This window comes from Lycorma delicatula, chromosome 9 (assembly GCF_047948215.1).
Source record: "Lycorma delicatula isolate Av1 chromosome 9, ASM4794821v1, whole genome shotgun sequence".
Lineage (NCBI taxonomy): Eukaryota > Metazoa > Arthropoda > Insecta > Hemiptera > Fulgoridae > Lycorma > Lycorma delicatula.
The window spans coordinates 57,218,998-57,243,240 of NC_134463.1; the positions used below are offsets into that span (position 1 = coordinate 57,218,998).

At 29.7% G+C, this 24,243-nt stretch overlaps 1 protein-coding gene across 1 annotated transcript in view; it reads right to left on the reverse strand.

Annotated features, from left to right (window-relative positions):
* Positions 1-24,243, reverse strand: part of gb (solute carrier family 7 member genderblind) — a 125,970-nt gene that overhangs the window by 30,474 nt on the left and 71,253 nt on the right. Inside the window, exons 2-5 of the mRNA XM_075375125.1 lie at positions 15,662-15,837; positions 8,346-8,568; positions 2,882-2,997; positions 472-597 (exon numbers count right to left, since the gene is read on the reverse strand). Of these exons, the coding sequence (XP_075231240.1) occupies positions 472-597; positions 2,882-2,997; positions 8,346-8,568; positions 15,662-15,830 (634 nt within the window). The 5' untranslated portion in view covers positions 15,831-15,837. The remainder of the gene's footprint in view (positions 1-471; positions 598-2,881; positions 2,998-8,345; positions 8,569-15,661; positions 15,838-24,243) is intronic.

The window sequence follows — 24,243 nt, forward strand, 5'->3', positions numbered from 1 at the left end:
TTCAAATCCTTCAAAATTCCATTTCTATACTCCCATGTACAAGCTTCTGTGCCAACTAATTCATCAAGTAAATAAAAAGATATATTGACTGCATCTTTTTTTTTTTAAATTTCATGCTTTGCTCCATATAACATCAACACTGAATCAAAGTTCTGTAGTATTGTTTTTCATCTCCTTTCTTATCTGATGAAACAGAATTGAGACTTGAACAAATATTCCATTCTACCCTCCGTTACTCTACTCAATATCTTGTCGTGGCTACTCCCTTCCCTAATAAATAGAATCCCCAAATACTATTCCACAGCTGAATGATATGAAAACAGATATACAACACCAATTAATTCCTGATCTAAATGCATTTTAACTGTTTTTAAATTAGTTAAGATGAGGAATATAACATAAAAATAACTCTTACTAATGTAATCACTAATAAAGTTTAATATTTTTCATAAACAGAAAATTAATACTCACTAATAAATAAATATCCAATTCCAGTAATTATTATAATAACTAATGCAGCTATTTTACCAAACATAAAAGAATTCTGGATATTTGATGTTAGTTTCACATCATAACAGTTCATAAAAGTAAAGAAACCTGAAAAAATGTATAATTATATTCAAGTCATCACCAAAAATAAAAGCAACTATCTCATATTTTACTAGCTTATAGTTAATGATTTTTATTTACACAGTTCAGAGAAAATTACCTTTTGCTGGTAGAATAACTGATAATAATAAAAAGATTATTAAATTATCTATCTGTTGCAATGCTTATTTTACTTTCATCTCCTGCCAGAGAATGAGAAACTTTTTTCTCTGTTTGGGCAAAAGAAACTTATTGGAATCACTCTAATTTGACTACATCTTTCAACTTAATTAAACAAAAAGGTTTAAAGATCCATGTTTATCATTGTTAAAATGTTTGCATATTATTATACATACAAACTAATTTGTATATTACACATTGTGCCGCCAAGATGTCTACGTGAATTTTCTAGTTCACAATGTAATGTATTCTATATGAAAATGTTACAGAAATTACATAACACTTCTAATCAATCATGAAACCAACCCCTGCTGCTAATCAAGAGATCTTTGATTGCCAAATCTGTCCAAAAACATGCTGGAAGGACAAAAGAGAAGGTAATTAGTAAAAACTAATTATTTATTTGTTTCTGAGTACATAGAAATTTAAATTAAGCACCGTTGGAGTACAGTGTTTTTAAGCGCCCATTTTATTAATTTATTATCTAATAATACTAAAAAATATTATCTGTATTGACATTTTATTACTTATTCGGTTAAACCAAATACAGTTTTTAAGCACAATGTGTTTAAAAACCGTGTACCATATTTTTGAATGTGATAAAGTGTAGAATTAGATTATTATCCTGTTTCCAGCTATTCTATTTGATTCATTTTTTTTTCGGTTCTTTTATTTTACAGTAAACTTTAACCTGGTCTTGAAAAGGCTCAGAAAAAGGTTTTCTGAAGCAGCACCCCCACTAATTTTTGCTACAATCCGCCAATGCTAATATATATAATTATATAAACAAAGTGTTCCAGGACAAGGTGTACATATATAAAATTAACTATAACTACGTAGAGACTATATATATATAGTCTCTAGTAAAGCCCTTCAGGACAAGGAACAGAAAAGGTGATGTACAACCAAAATTGTCACAAGGGAGTCTTTTCTTTATTGGGTGGGAGGGTCAGGTAAAGGCATAGTTTTTAAAAAAAAGAGGATCAGGAGCATAATTTTAATTACCAACAGGATCTAAATGAGGCTGTGAAGGAAATAAAATATTTTCTTAAAAAAACTGCACAGAATTTCAGTCAATGCTTGAAAAGAGTATGGTCATTTCACAATGCTAGATAATGAAAATATGTTTACGTGAAATGCCAGTGATGAATTTATTTTCCTATTGAAATATAACAAACATGTTAAGAGTAGTAATAGTGCTTTATATAAATGAAGAATGCCTAGGTTGTTGTTAATATAAGTGTGTTGTTTAAATTACAGCGGTTGGCAAATGTTGGCTTTTATGTAACAAAGTAATGAACTTAAAATGTGTACTTATTTTTATCTGAAGTTGTATCCAAGTTGCCAATGAAAAAATCTGTAACCTGCAATAATAAAATTAATTTACTTATCTACTTAACCTATTATTATATAATAATCTATTTATTTGTAAGTAATCTGTATAATACAGGTTATATATACTGCATAGTAATTAAGACTATTTACTGCTGGAACGCTGTATTAAAGGAATGTTTTGTGTGTAATGGTTTAACCTAATTTGATTTTTATGTTGTAAATTATACTATAAATCAACTTTTTTAAGCATAAACTATTTTTTTGGTGTCTCTCTTTATGAACATTAGTGTTGTATATTTTTTGTTTTGATTATTTTGTCTATTGTTAGATAACGAGAGTGTTTTTATACATCTGTAAGTGATAAGTGTTTTATAGTATTTACTACTTAATTATTATTTCCAAATAGGTGGATTGATTTGTCTGTGAAACATTATTCTACATAAAATTAATATGTGGTGAAAGATTAGAGATATATTGTAAATTACAATGATAAAGTGAACCTGTTATTGTTGGTTTTATTAGTTTCATTATAAAATTAATTTAATTAATAAACTTATCAGTTCAATGTCATGTAGCTTCATTTTTTTTTTAAACTACAATAAAAACAGAGTCAAGCTTACAATCATAAACTGTTGAAAAACTTTCTTACAAAAAACCTATTAGCAATTTTCTTGTACAGTTTTTAGATAACTGATCAAAATGGATTTATAGATATTAATAAACGTAAATTGGTAACTAATATTTTCAGTTACAATACTTAAAAGAAATACAAACTTACAGATAACAACAGCAGCAATGCATCTTACAGATACATCAGGAAGTTCACAGTCAGGGAAAAATGGTTGAATCACATATTTAGCAAATGTTAATCCCATAATAGCATTTGTTGTAGGCCTGAAAATAATTAAACATTTAAAAAAGTAAACAAAAAAATAAACTTTCTTTTATTATAATAATTACAAGAACTGGCTGATTGATTCACATGGTATTCCAGAAATCTCCAGATATGTAGAGCAGAGAGAGCAAGTGTAAAATTTTTCCCTGATGCATGCAGGAGTTTTAATGGTACTTTGTTATTCCCCGGATTAATAAAAATCAGGAAGTGCTGTTAGAACCCACAAAATAGTGGTCAAGATTTAATTTAATAAAAATTATTTCTTCCAACGATAAATGAAAATTTTTTGCTTTAAACAGCAACTTACAAACTCTAATGGCAACCGTGCCTAAATTATTAAACCCTTTTTTCTAAAAAACACTAACAAATAATATTTGGTTGTCCTGTAAATTGAAGTACAAACCCAATCCTTACCAACTATTTGAAAAACAACTTCTTTAGATTAATATTAGTTAACCATATCATACTAAAAACAATAGTCAATAGTCAGCAGACTAGGTTTATTATTTCTAATAATTTGAGAAATTTTAAAAGTCAAACCTAACAGCAAAAAGATTGAATAGACTATCTACTCTTCCGCACTTTGTACATATTTTTCATTAAAAATTTGGGATAAAATTATTAAATTTAAAAAATGATTTGATAGTTTATTAAATGATAGAAAGGGACCACTTCTGAAAACTGAAAGAATCTTTATACTCAAAAGTAATATTAATAAATAACTTATATTAAATAGCCTGTAAAGTAACTAAATAATATACAAATCAGTCAAATATAAACCAGACTTTTGTCTTCAAGGATTGCATACAAATATGAGTTGGCTGACACGGAGGGATATTGATAGCAGAGATGTAAGAGGGGGATGGACACTTGGTCCTTCGGCATTCAGTCAATAAAAAACATGTCAATGCAACAGGTTCCATTATCAGTTGTGCAATGTATTATCACAAATTTTTTCAAACAGGACATCAAACACTCCAAAATTTTGACTGGACTGTATGTTCAGTTTGGGGATATGACATTGTCACATGCCCAAATCTACAACTAGACCAACAAACTTAAAGAAAGGAATGAAACTGTATATAATTAATCACAAAAGGCATTCAAGACCAAGTGTAATGGATGACAACGTTCAATTATTCCATGACCTCACTGAAGACAATCAGCACCTTAAAGCTGATTCAACTACTTCAGAAGTGGGTATCAGCCATGGAAGTACTCATTCCTTTATCAAAACACCTTTGGTTCCAAAGTCTGTTCAAGATGGTTTCAATGTCTTCTGACCGAAAATCAAGAACGGGCCTGACAAGAAATTTTCTTAAAGCTCCTGAATCAATTTCAATGAGAGGGAAATAATCTTTTCCATCAAATAGTTACATGTGATGAACACGGACTATGCACCTGATTGAAATCGCCTTCAAGAAATGATGTAGCAGTAGTGAGTCTTGCCATGTAAAGGCAAAATCATGAAGTTAGTTGGAAAAATTTAACAACTGTCTTTTGGGAGGAAAGCTGCATTGTTCACAGATTTTCTCCTTTAATCACACTAAGAATGCAACATGCTACTGTCAGTTCTTAAATAAAGCCACCTAAAAGTCTAATACAGTCCTTAGCACTAGAGATAAATGGACATACTTTAATGTTAAATGTTAGAACATCTCCCATATAGTAACAATTTGGTATCTGCGATTGCTTTTGAACAACTGAAGGATACTTAGGAGTAAATTAATTCCAAAGCAAGAATAAATTAGTTGATTTAATGAGCAAATGGCTAGGGACAAGTTCTCAAACTTTTTATAAAGGGATCTGCAGAGGGAATCTCTTAAATAAAAACACAAAGCTTATTAAAAAATGCCAAAACAAAAGTCTGTTTATAATTTATCTGACCCTCATAATAACAAATAACAACAGATCAAATGAAAAGTTCTTAAGATGAAAAGAAAAAGAGAAAAATTTCTAGCTGAATCTTGTAAAGAAATGAAGTCGATGGGCCAAATATTATCTTGAGTAAAAACTGCGCAGTGATTAGAATTATAAAATAGATAACTGAAGACACATGATCTAGTTATAAGTTAAGGTTGAAACAAATAAACACTTAAAATAAAGTTCTAGAGAATTGCATAAACCAGTCAACAGACTGACTCCACAAAAAAATCATAATGCAATATAATTTAAAACTATAATACATTCATGTTTAACAGACTGCATATTTATCACAGCTGCCTTGATAGCTAATTTTCATTCATCAACTGATACTCCAGTAACTTTTATAAAACATATTGTGAATGATTAGTTATTAAAAATAAAAAAGCTTGTATAAAAACTGAATAACTGCACTTGGTAAATGCACAATTTTAAAGCCATGCCTTATGTAAACAAGATTTTCTTGTGGAGCTTTTTCATAAAATTGTAACCATATATATTAATTACGAATAGCTTTTATTATAAATTAGCTGATCAGGGCTTGCTTCACTCACCAGACCATCTAGCCAGGTGTCTCCGCACCCTGGCCCCCAATGCATTTGTTATCCTCATGTGAGAATATTAAATATTTTACAGATATCCATTAAAGAAAAAAGAATACGTCATTTTACTTCATTATATTTCTTCTGCTGAAGACAGTAATTTAATTAAGTAAAAGGATTAATTTTTTTCTTTAATGAATATCTTTAATTCATAAATTTCACTCCCAAGGAAACTAGGGCCTTGAACTATGGCTTAAAAACTTTTCCTGGGATAACACAAATGTATCCTGAAAATTTGAAAGCACTTGATCAGTTGGTTCTCACACAATGCTGTTGCAAACAGAAAACTTTTGCATTTATATATTAGATATGTTTTTTCGTTTCAAATATATAATCCTTTAAATACTACATATAAAAGTTAATAATTGTATATAGCTCACAATACTTCTTTCTGCAAGCTTATTAATAAAAATATTAATTTTATTAAAATTAATAAAAATTCATTTAAAATAAAAAATAAATAAAATTAATCTAATAAAAATTAATCCAAATGACATATAGTGTTTTACAACTGAAACAAAAGCAGACAGAAAAATGCATAACTACAAAATTTACTATTTCATTGAATAATTTTTATAAGTTGATCTGTTGTAACAGTATAACATTTACAAAAGTAAATGTTATTTATATATTTTCAAATTAAGCTTAACAAACTGAATTCTAGCAGCAGAATAAAATTATTTTGTTAAAATTGTTTTCAGTTACTACTTTTTCAGTTAAGTGCTTTTAAATAGATCTAAGCTTCATAAGAATATTTATTTATTTTTTTAAACTGTAATTAAAAACATCATGTATATATTTATTATCTGTCAACTCAAGTAAACTGAATTACTTTACGAAAGCGCTTAATGGAGTTATAAAAAACCAATAAGTGAAAAATTTTGACAAAAGATTTATAAAATTTAGTTTGAATCCAATAAAGAAAACAATAAATTTAATGAGAACATTTTTAAAATCACCAACTTTAATGAGCTACTTGCAAGTATGTCTGTGCAGAAAGAGAGCATAGAGATATTTGTAATTGTAAACATAAATAATACAATTTCAAAATGATTTATAATACTTAATAAAAAATTATAATTACACAAATCACCTAAAGTGAAGCACCATGAATTATAACTTGAATCATTTGTAAAGTTTTAAGCGATACACGAAAACAAAAAAAAATAAAAACATTTTACAATATTTTTAAAGTAACTTCTTATCTTAATTATACCATATAGAATATTAAAAATATACATTGTAAAAAACCATACAAAGATACTTATAATCGATGTACCTTCAACACCACACATGCATGATCAGGAACCTTTTCCAAAACTGGAGGTTCTTCATGGAATTCCAGGGAACACACAAACCTGGAGAGCACAGCCAGATAGTGACAACTTCAGCCCTCATGCTATCCCACTCGGCAGCAGAGTACACCTGTCCAATATGGTACAGATCTTGACATACAAAAGAAGTAGTTGTGACATTGAACGAAACACGCCACATCATCATGGGCTGTTTAAGCAACTATACTTCTGGAGAAGCTGTAGTTTGTCTGACATTGCACCACCTAATAACAGAGGCGAAGTAGTAGCTCAAAAGGAGAAGTTCAAGACTTTAACATCCCAAGCTCATCCTTTGTAAGATTATGAACCAGCACAGTCATGGCTTAGCTCAAGAAAGTCTCCTGGTGGCATTCAGGATCTTGCAGAAACACCCAACATAAGCAAGACATCTTGTGACATGCAAGGGGTTTATCTCAAAGGGTGGTAAACACCCAGTAAAGAACTTTTCCCTAGACAAAAAGAGGACTGGAGGCTTCTGAATAGGCTGCTTCAGGCATGACAAGATGCAGGACAAACTTTCAGAAGCAGGGGGTTGTGGACTCTGTTGCCTGCAACTGTGGCGATACAAAGATTATAGCTCATCTGCTTAAGTGTCATCTTTGCCCAATCAAGTCCATATAGAAGGAATTGCAAACAGAAGAAATGTTTGAGGTGAAAAGAGTGCACTTAATGTCACTAATTTTTGGTACACTACTGTTTAAGTAGCCTGTGAACTGTATGTATATATCTGTATTATACTTTTGTTTGATATAAACCTTCCAATGAAATATTTTATGGATTTTTTTTTAATTTAGATTTAGTTTAAAGTAATTTTAATGTTTATTTAATAATATTGCCTATTATAATAATAATTTTCATATGTTTCTAAGTACAATAATAAATAAACACTACATATCAATATTTTGTTACAATAGTGTGTTATAGATTAATTTTAATAAATGCAAAATCAAGATAAATTTTTTAAAATTATATTATTTGTTTAAATTGAATTTTCATTATTTTCTCATTTAATATTTTTTTTTTACAGATACTTATGCTCCTGAAAATTGAAATTATAAATTTTTTATAACAGATGTCACATATATATCATATAATTAACCAAAAAACAACAAACTGAATTCTAGCAGCAGAATAAAATTATTTTGTTTTTTTTTCACTTACTGTTTTTTTCAGTTTAGTGCTTTTAAATAGATCTCAACTTCATAAGAAGGGATTTATTTTTCAAATTATAATTAAAAACATCAGGTATCTATTTATTATCAGTCAACTCAAGTAAACTGAACTACTTTATAAAAGCGCTTGATGGAGCTAAAAAAAAACCAATAAGTGAAAATAATTAATTTTAATGAAAGATTATGGTTGTACATTAAGCAATGTATAACCATAAACAACTAAGAACCTACCAACTCATAAATATATTTAACATATTTTATAAAATACAAACCTTTATTTAACAATATTGCGAGATATCTGAACACAAATACTTACACAAATATTAGCATAGCATCCCATAGATATAAAAAAGCAAGTAGTGGTCCAAAGGCCTCATATATATAAGCATAATCTCCACCAGATTTTGGTATTGATGTACCCAATTCAGCATAACATAAAGCACCAATCATTGAAAGTACACCACACAATGCCCAGACAACAAGAGATGTTCCAACCGAATTAACTGCTTCTATTACTCCTTTAGGAGATACAAAAATACCTTCACAGAAAAAAAAAAATTATTCAAGTACAATATTGAAAAAACTTAGAACATAAAAAAATCATGGCAAATTTGAATTTGTCATCATATATAAAACTACAAATTACCTATTCCTATCAAATTTATTATTTTTTTTATTCATCTAAGTAGATGATAAATGTAAATATAAATACATTATATATTATACATTATACAGTATATATTAATACATTAGTTTAAAATAAAAATACATTTTCTTTAAAAAATAGATCCTTTTCATTGTTGTCTTTATTGTTCATTTTACCTGACCTCTTATTAGGAAATTTACTGTCATATTGCTTATTTTGCTTTCTTTATAAAAAAAATGGACAATTTGAAAAATCTTTGCCTAACAAATTGCTTGAAAAACTTTTAATAGGAATTTTAGAAATTTTGTAACTGATGTTTTTCTAATACACCAGTTTTTACGTAATTTTCTCCTGATGTTTTTCTACTTTATTGTTTACGTAGCACTATAATATAAATCGAGTAGTAGCAAAAATTCCAACATATTTTTCAACAACTTTCATCTAATATATTTGTTGATCTGATTGTTGAAATCCATTCCTATTTATATGAAAAATAATTAGTTATGTTAAATTTTATGAAAATCTTTATACTTATTTCACATTTTGTGGAAAAAACTATCAGGTATAACCTTTCTTCCAAAATTCTGCAACTTCAATCATCCTTTCAGTCACTAAATTAATTTATTTCTGTTTGCAAACCTCTACCACATTTGAACTAGAGAGCAGTGACTTTACAGTTATATCTTTCATCACTGGTATAATTTCATTTCATCATATGCTTCTACAATCACTAAACCCTCCTCCTTTAACAATTCAAAATTCTTCAGCAACTACTATATGTTGCTTAGGTCAATATCCACTTAGGAGTCACTTTTAGAGATCAAAGTTCATAAAACTGTGCAACATTTCATCCGTAAAAACACAAGAAGGTTTTTAGTTTGGGTTTCCTGCACCATTCTTCCACTTCAAGTACAATGGGATGATTGATTATTTGATATCTAATATCTAACATTTACAAAATCTTTATACGAACAAAAATTCAAATCCATGAAGTTATCAATAATAAATTTTTTTTAAAGAAAGATTGTTGAAACTTAACTTTTTTCTCTGATATCTTTTTGATAAAATACACCCTTTCTGAAATATGTTAACAGTTTGAAAAAAAAAAATCACCTATACATTATATCCTACAGCAGTTTATTCTGTGAAAATATTTATCAATAAAATAAATAATATTTTTAATTAAAATAGCTTTTTAAATACCAATGTAAATTAGAAAATTTTTTAGTAAATTCAATGTCTGTTAAGAAAATAACTGAATATTATTAATTATGTGCCAACAGAGATATTTAGTGATGTGCAGTTGGCAGCATTGTGTTCCATATAACCTTCTCTGTGACCACATGTTCTTGAACTGTTAATATCTCATTTAGTTTTCATGTTATTGTTATTTGAATGCAACATGTTTAAGTGTTAGTAGCAATTTTTTTGAGCAACAATACAACATAAAATTTTGCGTGAAACCAGGGAAAACTTTCACAAAAGCATTTCCACTTTTGAAACAAGCTTACAGAGATGATGATCTAGGTCATACACAATGTAATGATGGTTTTCACAATTTAAAAGTGGTCATCAGTCAATCAAAGATAACCCTCGACTGGAAAGGTGTTTGAAGACGTCTTCAACTGATGACACCTATGTTCAGAAAATCAATAGTCTGGTTGTGCAAATCGTCGATTGACTGTCAGAGAAATTTTAGAAGATGTTAACATCTTGAATAGATCATGCCATATCATTTTGACTGAAAAACTGAACATTTCAGTTTGCTTCGAGTCGCAGCAAAGTTTATTCCTCATTTGATGACCGAACAGTAGAAAGAATATCACGTGGACGTTCCTTGACAACTTCTTGAACAAGCCCCAATGATGATGAAACATTCACACAAAGGATCATAACTGGAGATGAAAGCTGGATTTATGGCTACGACATAAAGACAAAAGTTCAATCATCACAATGGATCGGCAAAGGTTCTCCATGCCCCAAGAAAGCACATCAATCTAAATCCTATGTCAGAATGATGCTCTGTGTTTTTTTTTTTCGATTGTAATGGAATTGTGGATTTTGAATTCTTGCCTCAAGGTGAAATAGTGAATCATGTGTACTATCAAGGCGTTTTACAAGAGCTATGTGAAAAAAATCCACAAAAAGAGACCAGAGTTGTGGAGAGACAACTCATGGTTCTTTCACCATGACAATGCGTATTCAATATTGTCAATTCATCAGTTTTATGCCAAAAATCAGATGACTGTCCTCTCCTTCAGCCCCCTACTAGCCAGACCAGGCTCCTTGCACCAATGATTTTAATTTTAATGTTTATTGATGACATTAAAGCAAATTTATCATGGACCTTAAAGGCTATTTCAAATGAAACTAACTGAAAATGCAACCAGGACTGCTTTGCGAAGTGGAAACACCACTGGGAAGTGTGTGAATATGAGAGGGGAGTACTTTGAAGGGGACAAGGACCAATAATTAGTAAAATTAAAATGATTAAAAAAATAAAATTCAATTATTTTCTGAAAAGATCTCGTATAGTTTATATTAAATAAAAATTAATTTTACAACTTGATGACAATAAACAACTTGTATAAATGATGATAAACTTACTTTTATGAACACTATAGAATGATTATTATTAAATTAAAAATTATAGTATACATTCATTCTTTTAGAAATCAGCTGAAATAACATTTGCTTATTAGAACTTTCTATTACACAGTGGAAGATTTATTAATGACACAGATGCATAGAAATGCTTTTCAACTAATTTTTATTTGTCTTAATTGTTTTTTCTTTGATGTGTATTTACTCAATCAATTAGACTTAAATTAAAAAGGTTTCTAGAATTATATGATTTATGTATATTTCATAATTAATTTTTATAGAATTAAAATGAATAATTTATTTAAAAGAATTTAAAAACGATTAAAATCAATATTTTTAACAATTAAGAGAATACGGTGGTACAGTAAAATTATAATATGAGGGTAAGTCAATTATCCGCAATTTAATTATATTTTTATTTATGTTGATAGTACTGTCGTGTTGCGTAGATGACGCATGCTTGGTTTAATTGTTATGTCTGTGCAGGTTTGATGCTGCTAGGTTAGTTCCATTATCGCTGCCCTGCCATTAACCATGGCTGCTTCGCTTTCTGTTTGCACCAAAGAAGAGCAACATTCAGTGATCCGTTTTTTGTGGTTGGAAGGTGTATCAGGAGCCAAAATTCATTGAAGACTTTTGGTACAGTACGGGAACAGTGTGCTGCCACAACAGAGTGTCTACGAATGGATTGAAAAATTCAGAAATGGTCGCACAAGTCTTACGCATGACGTAGGAGCCGGACGACCGTTTACTGCCACAAATGAGGAAATCATTGAGCATGCAGGTGAAATGGTTTTCTTAGACAGATGAGTAACTATTGATGAGGTGGCAAATCGTCTGCAAATTAGTCACGATTCTGCCTACGAAATCATCCACAACAAACTTGGGTTTCATAAAGTCTGTGCAAGATGGGTCCCAAAACAACTCACACAGCTGCATAAACAAACGCGCTTGGACATCTGCCAAAAACATTTGGATCGCTATGGTAACAAACAGGATATCTTCTTAGACAGAATCATCACTGGTGACGAAACATGGATCCATCATTACAAGCCAGAGAGTAAATGACAGAGTATGGAATGGAAACATCCAAATTCGCCCTGCAAAAAAAAGTTCAAGACCCAAACATCCCCAGGAAAACTCATGCTTACGGTTTTTTTGGGACTCACAAGGCCCAGTACTGGAACATTATGAGGAATGGGGCACGACAATAAACAGTGCGCATTACAGTGAGATGCTTACTGCCAAGCTGAAGCCTGCAATTTGAAGCAAATGTCGAGGACTGCTGTCGAAAGGTGTTGTTGTATGACAATGCCCGTCCACATACTGCTGTCCACACTGCTGAAACGTTCCAGAAACTCAACTTTGAACTACTGGCTCATCCTCCATATAGTCCTGACCTTGCCCCTTCTGACTACCACTTGGTCCACTCAAAAAGAGGCATTAAGGGGCATTAAGCGTCGATTTACCTCGGATGAAATGGTGAAAGAAGCGGTGCATTCCTGGCTCGCAGCTCAACCGAAAACCTTCTTTTATGAGGGCATCAGGAAGCTTATGCAACAATGAACCAAGTGCATTGAAATGCAAGGGGCTATGTTGAAAAATAATGTACATGTAAGTTTCCTATTTGTACTGCAATAAAATTTATAACTACATTGCGGATAATAATTGACTTACCCTCGTATATTTAAACCACATAACCTATTATTACAAAGTAACTCAAAATCAGATATATTAATTCCTTCTCTTAAAAAGATAATAACAATGTATATTTAGGATTCAAACAAAATAATCAAAGTTTGGTCAATGTAACTATTTTATATATATTTTTTTTTTAGATTAATTAAAAATTGACAAAGGTACAACAATTACCAAATATAACCTTTAACAATAACATATTTTAAAAGAGCTAAATGTTATAACCACAAATATACCAAAAATTTAATAAAAAAAAAATTATAAATAGTTCCTTAATTTTATTCTTAAATTTAATAATTTAAATGCAAATTAAAACTAAATATAGTGAAATGATAATAATTATAACAAAACAAATGTAATAAATAGCATAAAACATGATCCCTTTAAAAAGGTCAATAAACTTAAGCATAAACTAGAATTAAAAATAAGTAGGAAAGTATATAAATTGTTAAATGCGTTATCATTATTAAGATGGACAGCAGTTATGCAAAATTACATAAATATAATATAAATTAAATGACCGATAATGACCTTTATTCACTTCTTTCCCAAACAACTGCTCATTACTAGTGCAATAAATTTGATTCAAGGTTACACTTTATACACATCGAATAAAAAAAAATAATATCTAACATTTAGTTAAGGATAAATAAACTTAATTATTTTATTTAATAAATTAATAATAACAATGATGATTATACTTTCATCATGCAGCAATCAGCAGTTGAATATTAAATTATAATAATTATCACTAATTAAATAAATGTACTACTATTTTTACAATACACTATCATCTAAAGAAACTTTTCTTTTAAGATGCTTCCAATATCTGGAAATTTTTAAATATATACGAGTAAATAAAATTTTTACAATCTCCTTTCATCTGTTTTAATATTTACTTATTCTCTTTAACAATAACCTAAGACCTAATTACAATTTCTGGTATTACGGAGGATGAGAGATGATTTTTGTTTCGTGTGTGAAAAATGCCAAGCATGGCCAAGATTTAAACTTCAGGGTAAAAGGAAAAGATGCTATCACTGTCATGAAGATCTGCAATATGCAATATTTACTGCCTACATTTTTTATTAAGTAAGTTTTATATTTTATCATAATCTACAATGCATTTATCATGAAAGGAATCCAGAAACCAAACTAAATATTTAAAGCACTTATCCTGATTAAGCATCACTACAGAAACTCCCTACTACAGGTAGGGTAAAATTATAAGGTAAAAATATAATTCAACTTTCAACTTCATTCCACAGCTAAATTTGAATTCTATCTTCTTTCTGCTGCTACGTCTATCGCGGAAACCAGAATTTTGGAAATATATTCAGCCTTCAATATAACAGAAAACTAAAAGGAAATAGAACAATCCATTTTGACATTCAATGTTAATTAACATTTTGGGCAATAACAGAACCTCTCTTATTCTGCTTATGATTAGAAAATTCATATCCAATGTATTCCAAGCCATACTGGAATACTAGGAAACAAAAGATGTGATCAGATACCAATTACACAACCTAAATCTTGTATAAATATAACTGTAGTGAATACCAATAAAGGTGCAAATCATTACTATATTCGTAGGTCGCTTTCTATATCCCTACTCTATTACTAAATCCATAGATGTGACTTGTATCTACAGGTCGCTAGATTAAATCCGGCCCAGAGCACCAAAAAAATAAGTATACAGAAGTGAGTGGCTGGATGCCTAGAGGGAAGGCAAAGCAAGTAAGAAACTGTAAAACAAACAATATAAATATGCACTTATAAATTCAATATCAATAAAAATATGCATGGATTGTACTTGAATGCAAAATTCAGTAGGTTATCTTGTCACTGAAGAGTGACAACAGTGTGACAGATATTCAAGGGAAGTAGAAATCCTCTATACATTCTTACTGAATGCGAGGAGAATGATAGGTCTCAGTAAATGAAGATTAAAGATTATCAAGAATATACATTCATAAGAACAACCAAGGAAGAAGTTCTGCTTCGTGTTGATAGCATCACAGAACCTGCAAATACGTAACACTAATAAATGATAGGTTTATTAAAAGTAACAAGAATAGGAGAAATTTTATATTATTTTCTCACATACTTAAGCAACCGAGAACCTTAACATTTTTCTTATACAATTAGGATTTATTTCACAAATAATATCCCATTTTAAAACTTTCTCGATTACTTTGTTTGGCTGATCATATGATATATTGTAAATACAGCTTCATAACTCTCACGACCATTCAGGCACTTACATAAACAGTTAATCATACAAATATTTCCTCACAATAAATTAAGTATTTCTATTTTCTTTTTCATAAAATACTTTGTAAGATCCATTATTAAGACAGTATCTTCCATTCTATTTATAATTACATTGCTTTTTTACTTCTTTTCACTTTTTGTTTCCTTTAGTTGAACAATTTCAGTAAAAAATTGTATGAAAAATAATAATACATGAACCTCTACATGCAAATATTATTAGAATGGCATGTCAACACATTTGCTGTAAAAATTAAAGACCTTGTCATTATGCAACTGATCCAGTGGATCCTTGTCAATTATGTACTCATTGCAGAATTCATCCTTCCCATGAGTGATTTATGTAATTTGAAAACATGCAACATCACTACTTATAAATTAAACAAAAAACAAACAACAAAAAACCATACCTGAACCAAATATAATTCCTAGTATAATAGCAACACCTTCAAGTAAACCAAGTTGTTTTTTCATTCGAACTTTTTCATCATTTTCCGGTAAAGTTTCAGAAACTGGTGTCATTAGCATAGTATCCGATGTAGGTGACTTTACATAATCATCTCTCCTTTTTAACGACATGATGTCACTAGAACAAAACAAAAATGTAAAGACAAATATCATTTATTTATGATAAAATGTTAAAAAAATTCTTAAAATCAGTAAGTCAATTTGCAAAAAAAAAACTTTTTAAAACCACATACTACATTTTAACAAATTTGTCTGCATTAAATAGATGGGAGGAAGTATAACAACATCCAAGGTAGTTAATAAAATAGACAGTAATAAACATTAATAAAAATTAGTAATAATAATAAAATACAGCACCCTAGCAAAAGAGTTAAAATATTTTTCATATTTCAACAGATAATTCTCAAAATCAGTAAGGCAAACTTGGATATTTGGCTATTTCTTCTTTATAAGTCACATGTGCAACAATATTCATATTACTTACTTCATTTTTATAAATCTAAATTAAATATACCAGGTTTACTTTATTCATTATCAGTCCAACAATTAACCATGAAAATATTTCAAGAAGTCACCCATACTTTAATAATTTTTCCTTTGTCCTTAAAATTTGGTCAATCCTATATCAGCAATTTTCCATAGTGTCAAAAATTAAATTTTCAAGTAAATGAAAAATTACAGCATTTAAAAAATATATTTAACAGAACAAATGGTAGTTAAAAGGAAATCAAAATCAAAATAATGCTAAATGGCACTGCTGAAAATGAATGATGCAAAATAGAACAGCAATTAACTGCTGAAATTGAATAGAAAATCACAATAAACGATATATTTTTCATCAAAAGAGAGTACAGCTGACAACATTCAAATTCATTACAATTTCATGGTTGATTTCTTGTTTGTTATGTTACCAGTGTGTATTGAACAATGTTCCATTTAAACCATTTTCCTACACCCAATTAATTAGACACACCCACTGTAGCCTTCCCCTATAAGTATATTTTTTCTATGAGTAAGGACTTAAAAAACATATAAAAACACAAAACAAAATATTTAACTGTTCACCACAACTACTTTAAGGAGTAAATCCAGTCAATAAAATTTCATAGGCCATCCTTCTAAAATTTCATCAGAAAAAATACATTCTTTTAGACAGGTTAAAAGCAAATTTTGAAATGCAAAAAAAAAACATTTTTAAGACTTTTCCCCGGCTTATAAACAATGAAAACCATACAAAAGTGAATAGTAAAATAAATATTTATTACGAAACAACGCAATAAACTGAAAATCGAGTATTCCCAGTAAAAATAAAAACACTTATGTTCAACTAAGAGAAAAAGTCCTGCATGCAAAATAGATGCAAACAATTTACAAACTGAACAGGAAACTAATACAATAAGTCTTACTAAACAGGAAAACCACACCCTAATAATTAATACTTCAGTATTTAAAAAACATCCTTAATTAAATAAATTCAATAAAAAATCAAATATAATCAGAAATAAACTCATTGAGCTTAATTTGAAAGGATATGAATAAAAGTTAACTTTACATTTAAAAGACTAACAAAACTCATAGTAGTAGTGGTAGTAGTAACAGTGGTAACAGAAATGTAATATTATACCATATTCATTCATCAACAATGATCATATTTAATTAAAACTTCCAAGTATGTTCCACATAAACTCAAAATTTATTTTATCTAATTAAAAATAAATAAATAAAAAATTAAAGGATAAAGATTAAAATAATGCAACAGAATTTTTAAATAGGGAAAATTTACTTTATTATTTATTTTTTTCTTTAGAGTATAAAACTTCACATATAATTTATCAATAATTTGTTTCCCCAAAACTGTTCATTTGCTTAATGTAGACATTTGTTCCATCTACTGCAGTGCGTCCCAAACGACAATTGTTCAATTTTCACAACATAAGTGCATCAATACAGACAAAATTTAATCTCACCTTATTTTGGTGAGATTTAAAAGGTCATATATTACAATCTATTAAGCTTTAAATACAAAATTACAATTATCTTCAATCGAGTGTAATTATCTGCAACCTTTATTCACATAAGACTTTCATAAATAATGTTGGCTTCCACTTAAACAGACCGTAGACCATCCTCCCCCTGTAAACACCTCATTGTGCCTTAAAGAATAATATTAACAGTATATACTCTTTATGCTTGCTTAAGGAACATGAGAATTTTTGCTTCAGTTGAGCTATTACCAAATAGGGTTTTATTGAGGTACACCCTGGTTCAGACCTAAACAGGTTTTTGATATTACTAACCCTGCCTTGGTGCAGTTAATTGGCACCAACTCATTAATTAGCTCTCGCAATGAGTATTTGGCTACAGAGACATAACCCAGTCATAAACCATCTACAAACAGAATGAGGCACCATGTATGACCTAATAATAATGGACAAAAGCCTCCAGTTATATTCTTGAACAGATAAAATTTAGACCTGAAACTGCTGCATTACAGTTTTTAACTTTGATGATCAATAAAGATTGGTTATTAAATGTGGCTTCAATTGTTTAACATTTATCTTTTTATCAAAAGATTCTACTTTTTTTTTAAATTCTAATCTCTACACATTCAGGGTGTTATAGAACCAAGGGATCAGTATGCAATTAACTATTTTTGCCAAGGCAGTTTAGTGGGTGTATACCAAATTTATAAAAATTAAAAAAAATTAATGATACAGTTATTTTACACTGGATTTGTTAAACTGAAATATTCATGTTATCTGTTCTTCAATTACTAGAGTTCAATCTAAGAAAAGAGTAGTATTTAAGAAATTGTTCACTCATTTGAGTAAGTCTGTCTATATAATAAGTGGGTTTGCAGACAGTTATAAGGTAAATATAACCTCAATTTATAAACTCTTTATAATAACTGTACTATTCTATTTGTAGTTTAACTGTAGTACTAAACTTCTATTAGTAGTAGTATAAACTGTTGTCTTTACAAACTTTTACACATAATAACAGGTAAATAAATTGGCTTTGCCCAAGCCAATTATCTGATTAGCTGATTTATTTAAATAATTACCATATTTATATTTACTGATGTAAGCAGCAGAAAAACTTCCTTTGATCAGAATAGTTTACATCTTGCCCAGGACTAGCAGAATTTAGTTTAGAACATTGTTAAAACTACTGCGATATCATCCCATAGGCACTTTCAACAATTTTTTGTACACTTCTACTCTTAACTAGATAATTGAAAAAAAATCCACTATCAACAAAATCCAGCATCTTCATCAAAATAAACTAATCCTTTTGTCTTGATACTAGAAATTGTTAACAATTTTTTTTAATTTTGTTATAAATGAATTGTTTTTAATCCACAATGATCTCAAATTATCTTTTTTGTATTAAACAGATAGCAAAATATACAAAGTGAATGTTTTCGTATGAAAGTGCAATGATATTTTGTATACATTTATTATTTCCATTCAGTATTTTCATGTTCATATGCTCAAAAAAAAAAATATATATATATAGATGTAGATAAGAACTTACAAACATGGAAATAGAATAAGTTTATAGTTTAGTCTTATAGTAAATAAGATAATATGAATAATTACATGCCAAATATAAGATAATAAAGAGAAATCCTGAAAAAAACATTTAAAAAATACACAATCTCTAAAACAGCAAAAAATAAACATAAACAAAACGCCAAAATATTAGAAACTCAAAAACTTATTATTTACAAATAAAAAAGCAGGAACAAAATTTATAGCTTTCAATATATTTTTCTTCCTTCACTTTTTAGGTAGAATTCATAAGAAAGCTACCTATTATAATGATTACCATGATTCGACTTCTGGAAAATTTCAACATATCTTCAAGTTTCAAATCCCCCAGACTCCAAAATCACTGTCAACTCAAAATTTTATATATATATATATATTGTTAATACATATGTCTAATTTAATATCGGCAGGCGATAACGGTAGTAACGATGCCCGTATACTGTGCGGCGCACAGTATACGGACGCGCCGATACAAGCATCCCTCCCACCGCGCAGTTCTCCCACCTTAGCGGCGCTGCAGCCCTACCACTCTCAGACACCAATAAAAGAGCGTGCACGAAAGTGAATAAGCTATTCATCGTCGACCACCACCTGGAAAAGACCAAGAAGATGGAAGAAGACAGAAGTTCCGTAGCCGGCTCAACGTGAGACCTCCGACGGATGCAACATCCCCGCCGGAGCAGCAGGCCTGGCCAGCCCACCGAGGGAGTCGCTGGATGCGGACGCTACCTTCCCGCTCCAGCTCCAGCTCGCCGAGCTTCAATCGCCCTGGCCGGCCCAGCGTCGGATCGCTCGGAAAGTACCGCCTCGGCCGCGCCGGCGAAGGACGACCGACGCCGACCCGACTCTGTGGGCCACCATTGCCACGCTGTAGTGGGGACCCAACTCCCGTTGAGGGAAGCCCGGTCGGACTTCAATGGACGAGCCGCAACTCACCGGAGACCAGCTTCCGGACCCAACAGCTCTTTTCAGAGCATAAACGCAATAACTGCGTTTATAACGCAATAAACCATGAGGAAGTGCCAGGTGCCATCGAAGCCATTCGGCGACAATATATATATATATATATATATATATTTCACTTTATTGTGGGCACGATAACTAATTTGCGCCAATAACTTTAAAATTGTTCCATAAAAATAAACTCGACCCAAAATCTCGGTCGAGTTCGTTAACGGCTACAATCGAATCATAGGGGTGGAAATGGGGTGACTTCTTCAAAAAAACAAAATATTGCTATAACATTTTTATTATGTAAAATATAGAATTCGTTTAAAGATTCTACTATTATTTGGATAAGGGCCTAAAACTTATGTACGTAAAGTTTTTTGACATCAACCATTGGCTCGGGGAGGAAAAAATGGGGTTTTGAAAAAAAAATCATATCTCCCTTAATAGGCACAGTATCGTATCGGTTTAAAGTGATCATTAGTCCTCTAAACATTACCTAAAACCTTTGTCTGAACCAATTTTTGATATGATAAGCCCTTACGGTAAGAGATGACCAAAATAAAAATACAAAAGAAAAAACAAAATATCACTATAACTTTCTTATCAAGTAAAATATCGAATTCAATTAAAGTTCTTACTATTCTTTAGATAAAGTTCTAAAACTTATCTAAGTAAAGTTTTTTGATATAACCAACCACTGGCTAAAGGGGTGGAAAAATGGGGTTTCGAAGACAAAAAAAAATACCTACCTTAATAGGTACAGTATCAAATCGGTTTAAGGTGGTCGTTAGTCTTCTAAACATTACCTAAAACTTTTATCTGAATATGAATATCTATCTATAAATATTCATATTTATCTTGATATGTCCAACCCTTACGGCAAGGGATGACCAAGATGTTGTTCGAATTGTAAGATGGGACTTGTATGCTAAACATGTGAAACTTTTTTTCACAAGCAACCAATGCTGTATTGAGTAAATTTGAAGTTTTTCTGAACTTTAAGGTGGAAATTTTTTTATCCACTCCAGTACAAGTGAAATCTTTTTTCAACTTTTTTTAAATTATATTGATTTATTAATAATTATTAACCTCTGATTATAAACAAATTTTACAATAAATAATAATTCAATAATAACAATAAAAAAAAATATGAAAAAAAATCAGACGTTGTAGTGAAATAAAATTTTATGTACTTTTCATTAAAAAAAAATTAAGTAAATAAAGTCGAATTCGAACTGATGTACCTTCCCCTTGTAAGATCCAAATAATTCATTAATTAAAATTTTATTTAGCTATAACTCTGGAACCAATGAAAATAAGTACCACTTGGAAAACAATGGAAATTTCCGTTGAAATCTGAAACCCGGAATTTTTTACGATCAAAATACTTCCTTCCTTTACTTCGTACAGTGATGTAAAAATCGAGATTTATAAATACCAGTTAATTATTTTAATTGGTCCCAAATTAATTTTATTGGTAACTGGTCCCTGGTTATTGAATTCACTGCTGTAACAATTCGATTTCGCAGATCTGGAAGAGTAGCAGGCTTAAGTGGTAAACCAACGGGTAGGTCTAGTGGTTAACTCGTCATCGCAAATCAGCTGATTTTGAAGTCGAGAGTTCAAAGGTTCAAATCCTAGCAAAGGCAAGAATAACTTTTTACGGATTTGAATACTAGATAGTGGATACCAGTGTTATTTGGTGGTTGGAATTCAATTAACCACACATCTCAGGAATGGTCGACCTGACACTGTACAAGGCTACACTTCATTTACATTCATACATATCATCCTCATTCATTCTCTGAAGTAATACCTTACGGTAGTTCCGGAAGCTAAGCAGAAAAAAAGATAATAACCCTGAAGTAAAACATATATATATATATATATATACATTACATATAAGTACATAATATATATAAGTATATATAAGTACATATAAATTTATATATATATTTGTTGTTTTATATTCTAATGTCCACTTATTACACAATAGAACCATAAACAAGCGTTCCGGTCTAAAGTAATAAAAAATATTATTAATTTGCTATTTAAAAATTAGCGATAATTTAATAGATGTAATAATATTAAAAATGCCTATCTTATAAAATAAAAATATGAATAACGCACATGTAAATGATAAACGCTTATAATAAATTATAATATGAAAAACAAATTTAAATTTAATATTATATTATAATACAATACGAATAGGATAGGGCAGCTTAATAATATCAACGCATCACTTTATATTTTAATGGGTACCATGATTCGACTTCCGGAAAGTTTCGACATATCTTCGCGTTTCACATCCCCCAGACCCCAAAGCCACCGTCAGCTCAAAAGTTTATACATACATTATATATATATATATATATATATATATATATATATATATATATATCTACTATATCTATATATATTTTACTTTCTTGTGGACACGATAACTGCCGTAATTTTGCGCCAATCACTTTCAAATTGTTCCTTAAAAATAACTTTTCCGAAAGTCTTGGGTCGAGTTCGTTAACGGCTAAAAACGGATCATAAGAATGGAAATGGGGGGGGGGCTTTTTAAAAAAATATATATATATATATATATATCTACAACTTTCTTATTAAGTAAAATATCGAATTCATTTACAGTTTTTTTGGATAAGGGCCTTACAATTATTTCAGTAAAACTTTTGATATCACCAACCATTGGCCCATGGGGGGGGGGGAGTAGAAAAATGGAGTTTTGAAGACAAAAAACATCATACCTCCCTTAATAAGCACAGTATCGAAACGGTTTAAAGTTGTCGTTAGTCCTCCAAACATTACCTAAAACCTTTGTCTGAAACAACTTTTGTGATATGACCAACCCTTACGGCAAGGGATGACCAAAATTTTGCTAGAATTGTAAGAAGCTGGGCTTGTCGTTTGCTAAACATGTGAAACTTTTTTCACATGCAACCACTGTCGTATTGAGTAAATTATAAATTTTTCTTAATTTTAAGGTGGAAATCTTTCTTATCCTCTACTTAGCATCGGTGAAATCTACCTCCGCCTTCCGGCGTGCCAAAAAAGATCTTTTGTTTTATTATATAACAAACATTTTGTTAGACCTTTAAATATATTGTTTTTTTTTTATTCATTCGTTTTTATTTTATTTATTTCTGCTTCTCTAATTAAATTTATTTTTACCAATAGTACTTGAACACTTCTAGCTATTTAAACTCAATAAACATTTGCGTATTCTATCATTCTACAGTACATAAAAATAAGCACAACAAAGCTAATTAAACCAGAATAATAAGACAGTAAACAAGAAATAAATCTGGCAAACAATAAAATATTCAATCACACACTAGAATGTAATAAACAATTTTATGAACACTATAAAAATAACATCAACTAACAAAATTGAACATCTAACAAAAATATATTAAAACAATATATTACAATAAAACAAACAAAAATTAGTCTGTCATTTAATGAATAATTGTTATTGTTATAATAATAAAAATAACCGATAATAGCTGGTAATTATTTTACTTTTTTTTTTAATTATTTTAAAAAAAAACAGAAAAACGTTTACTTAATATTTACGAAAAAACTCAAACATATATAGACGTAGTTGGTGTGCGCAGAATAAATAAATAATTTTTTTATATATTTAGGTGAACTGTTTTATACATCACAAGAAATACCACATTTACATAAATATTATTTTCAGAATATTTTAAAAGGTTCTTCATAAAAATCAAATACATCTTTATTAAAATCTATTCTGCCTAAAATTTGTTTTTGTGTTATATTGAGTTATGTCCCGTTCTGTTTTATAAATGCGGTTGTGTTTTGGAAGTTAATTATCATTAAGTATAAGTTTTATTTTTTTTTTTCTTTCCAATTAAAATCTTAGAGGATCATTTCGTTCCACCGCTCCGTTGCTAAGGAGTGTTCATTGTTTGTTTACTTTTTTGCTTACTTCTTTGTTTACCTTTTATGGTTTCTAGTTTCGTTTATGCTTATGTACGCTT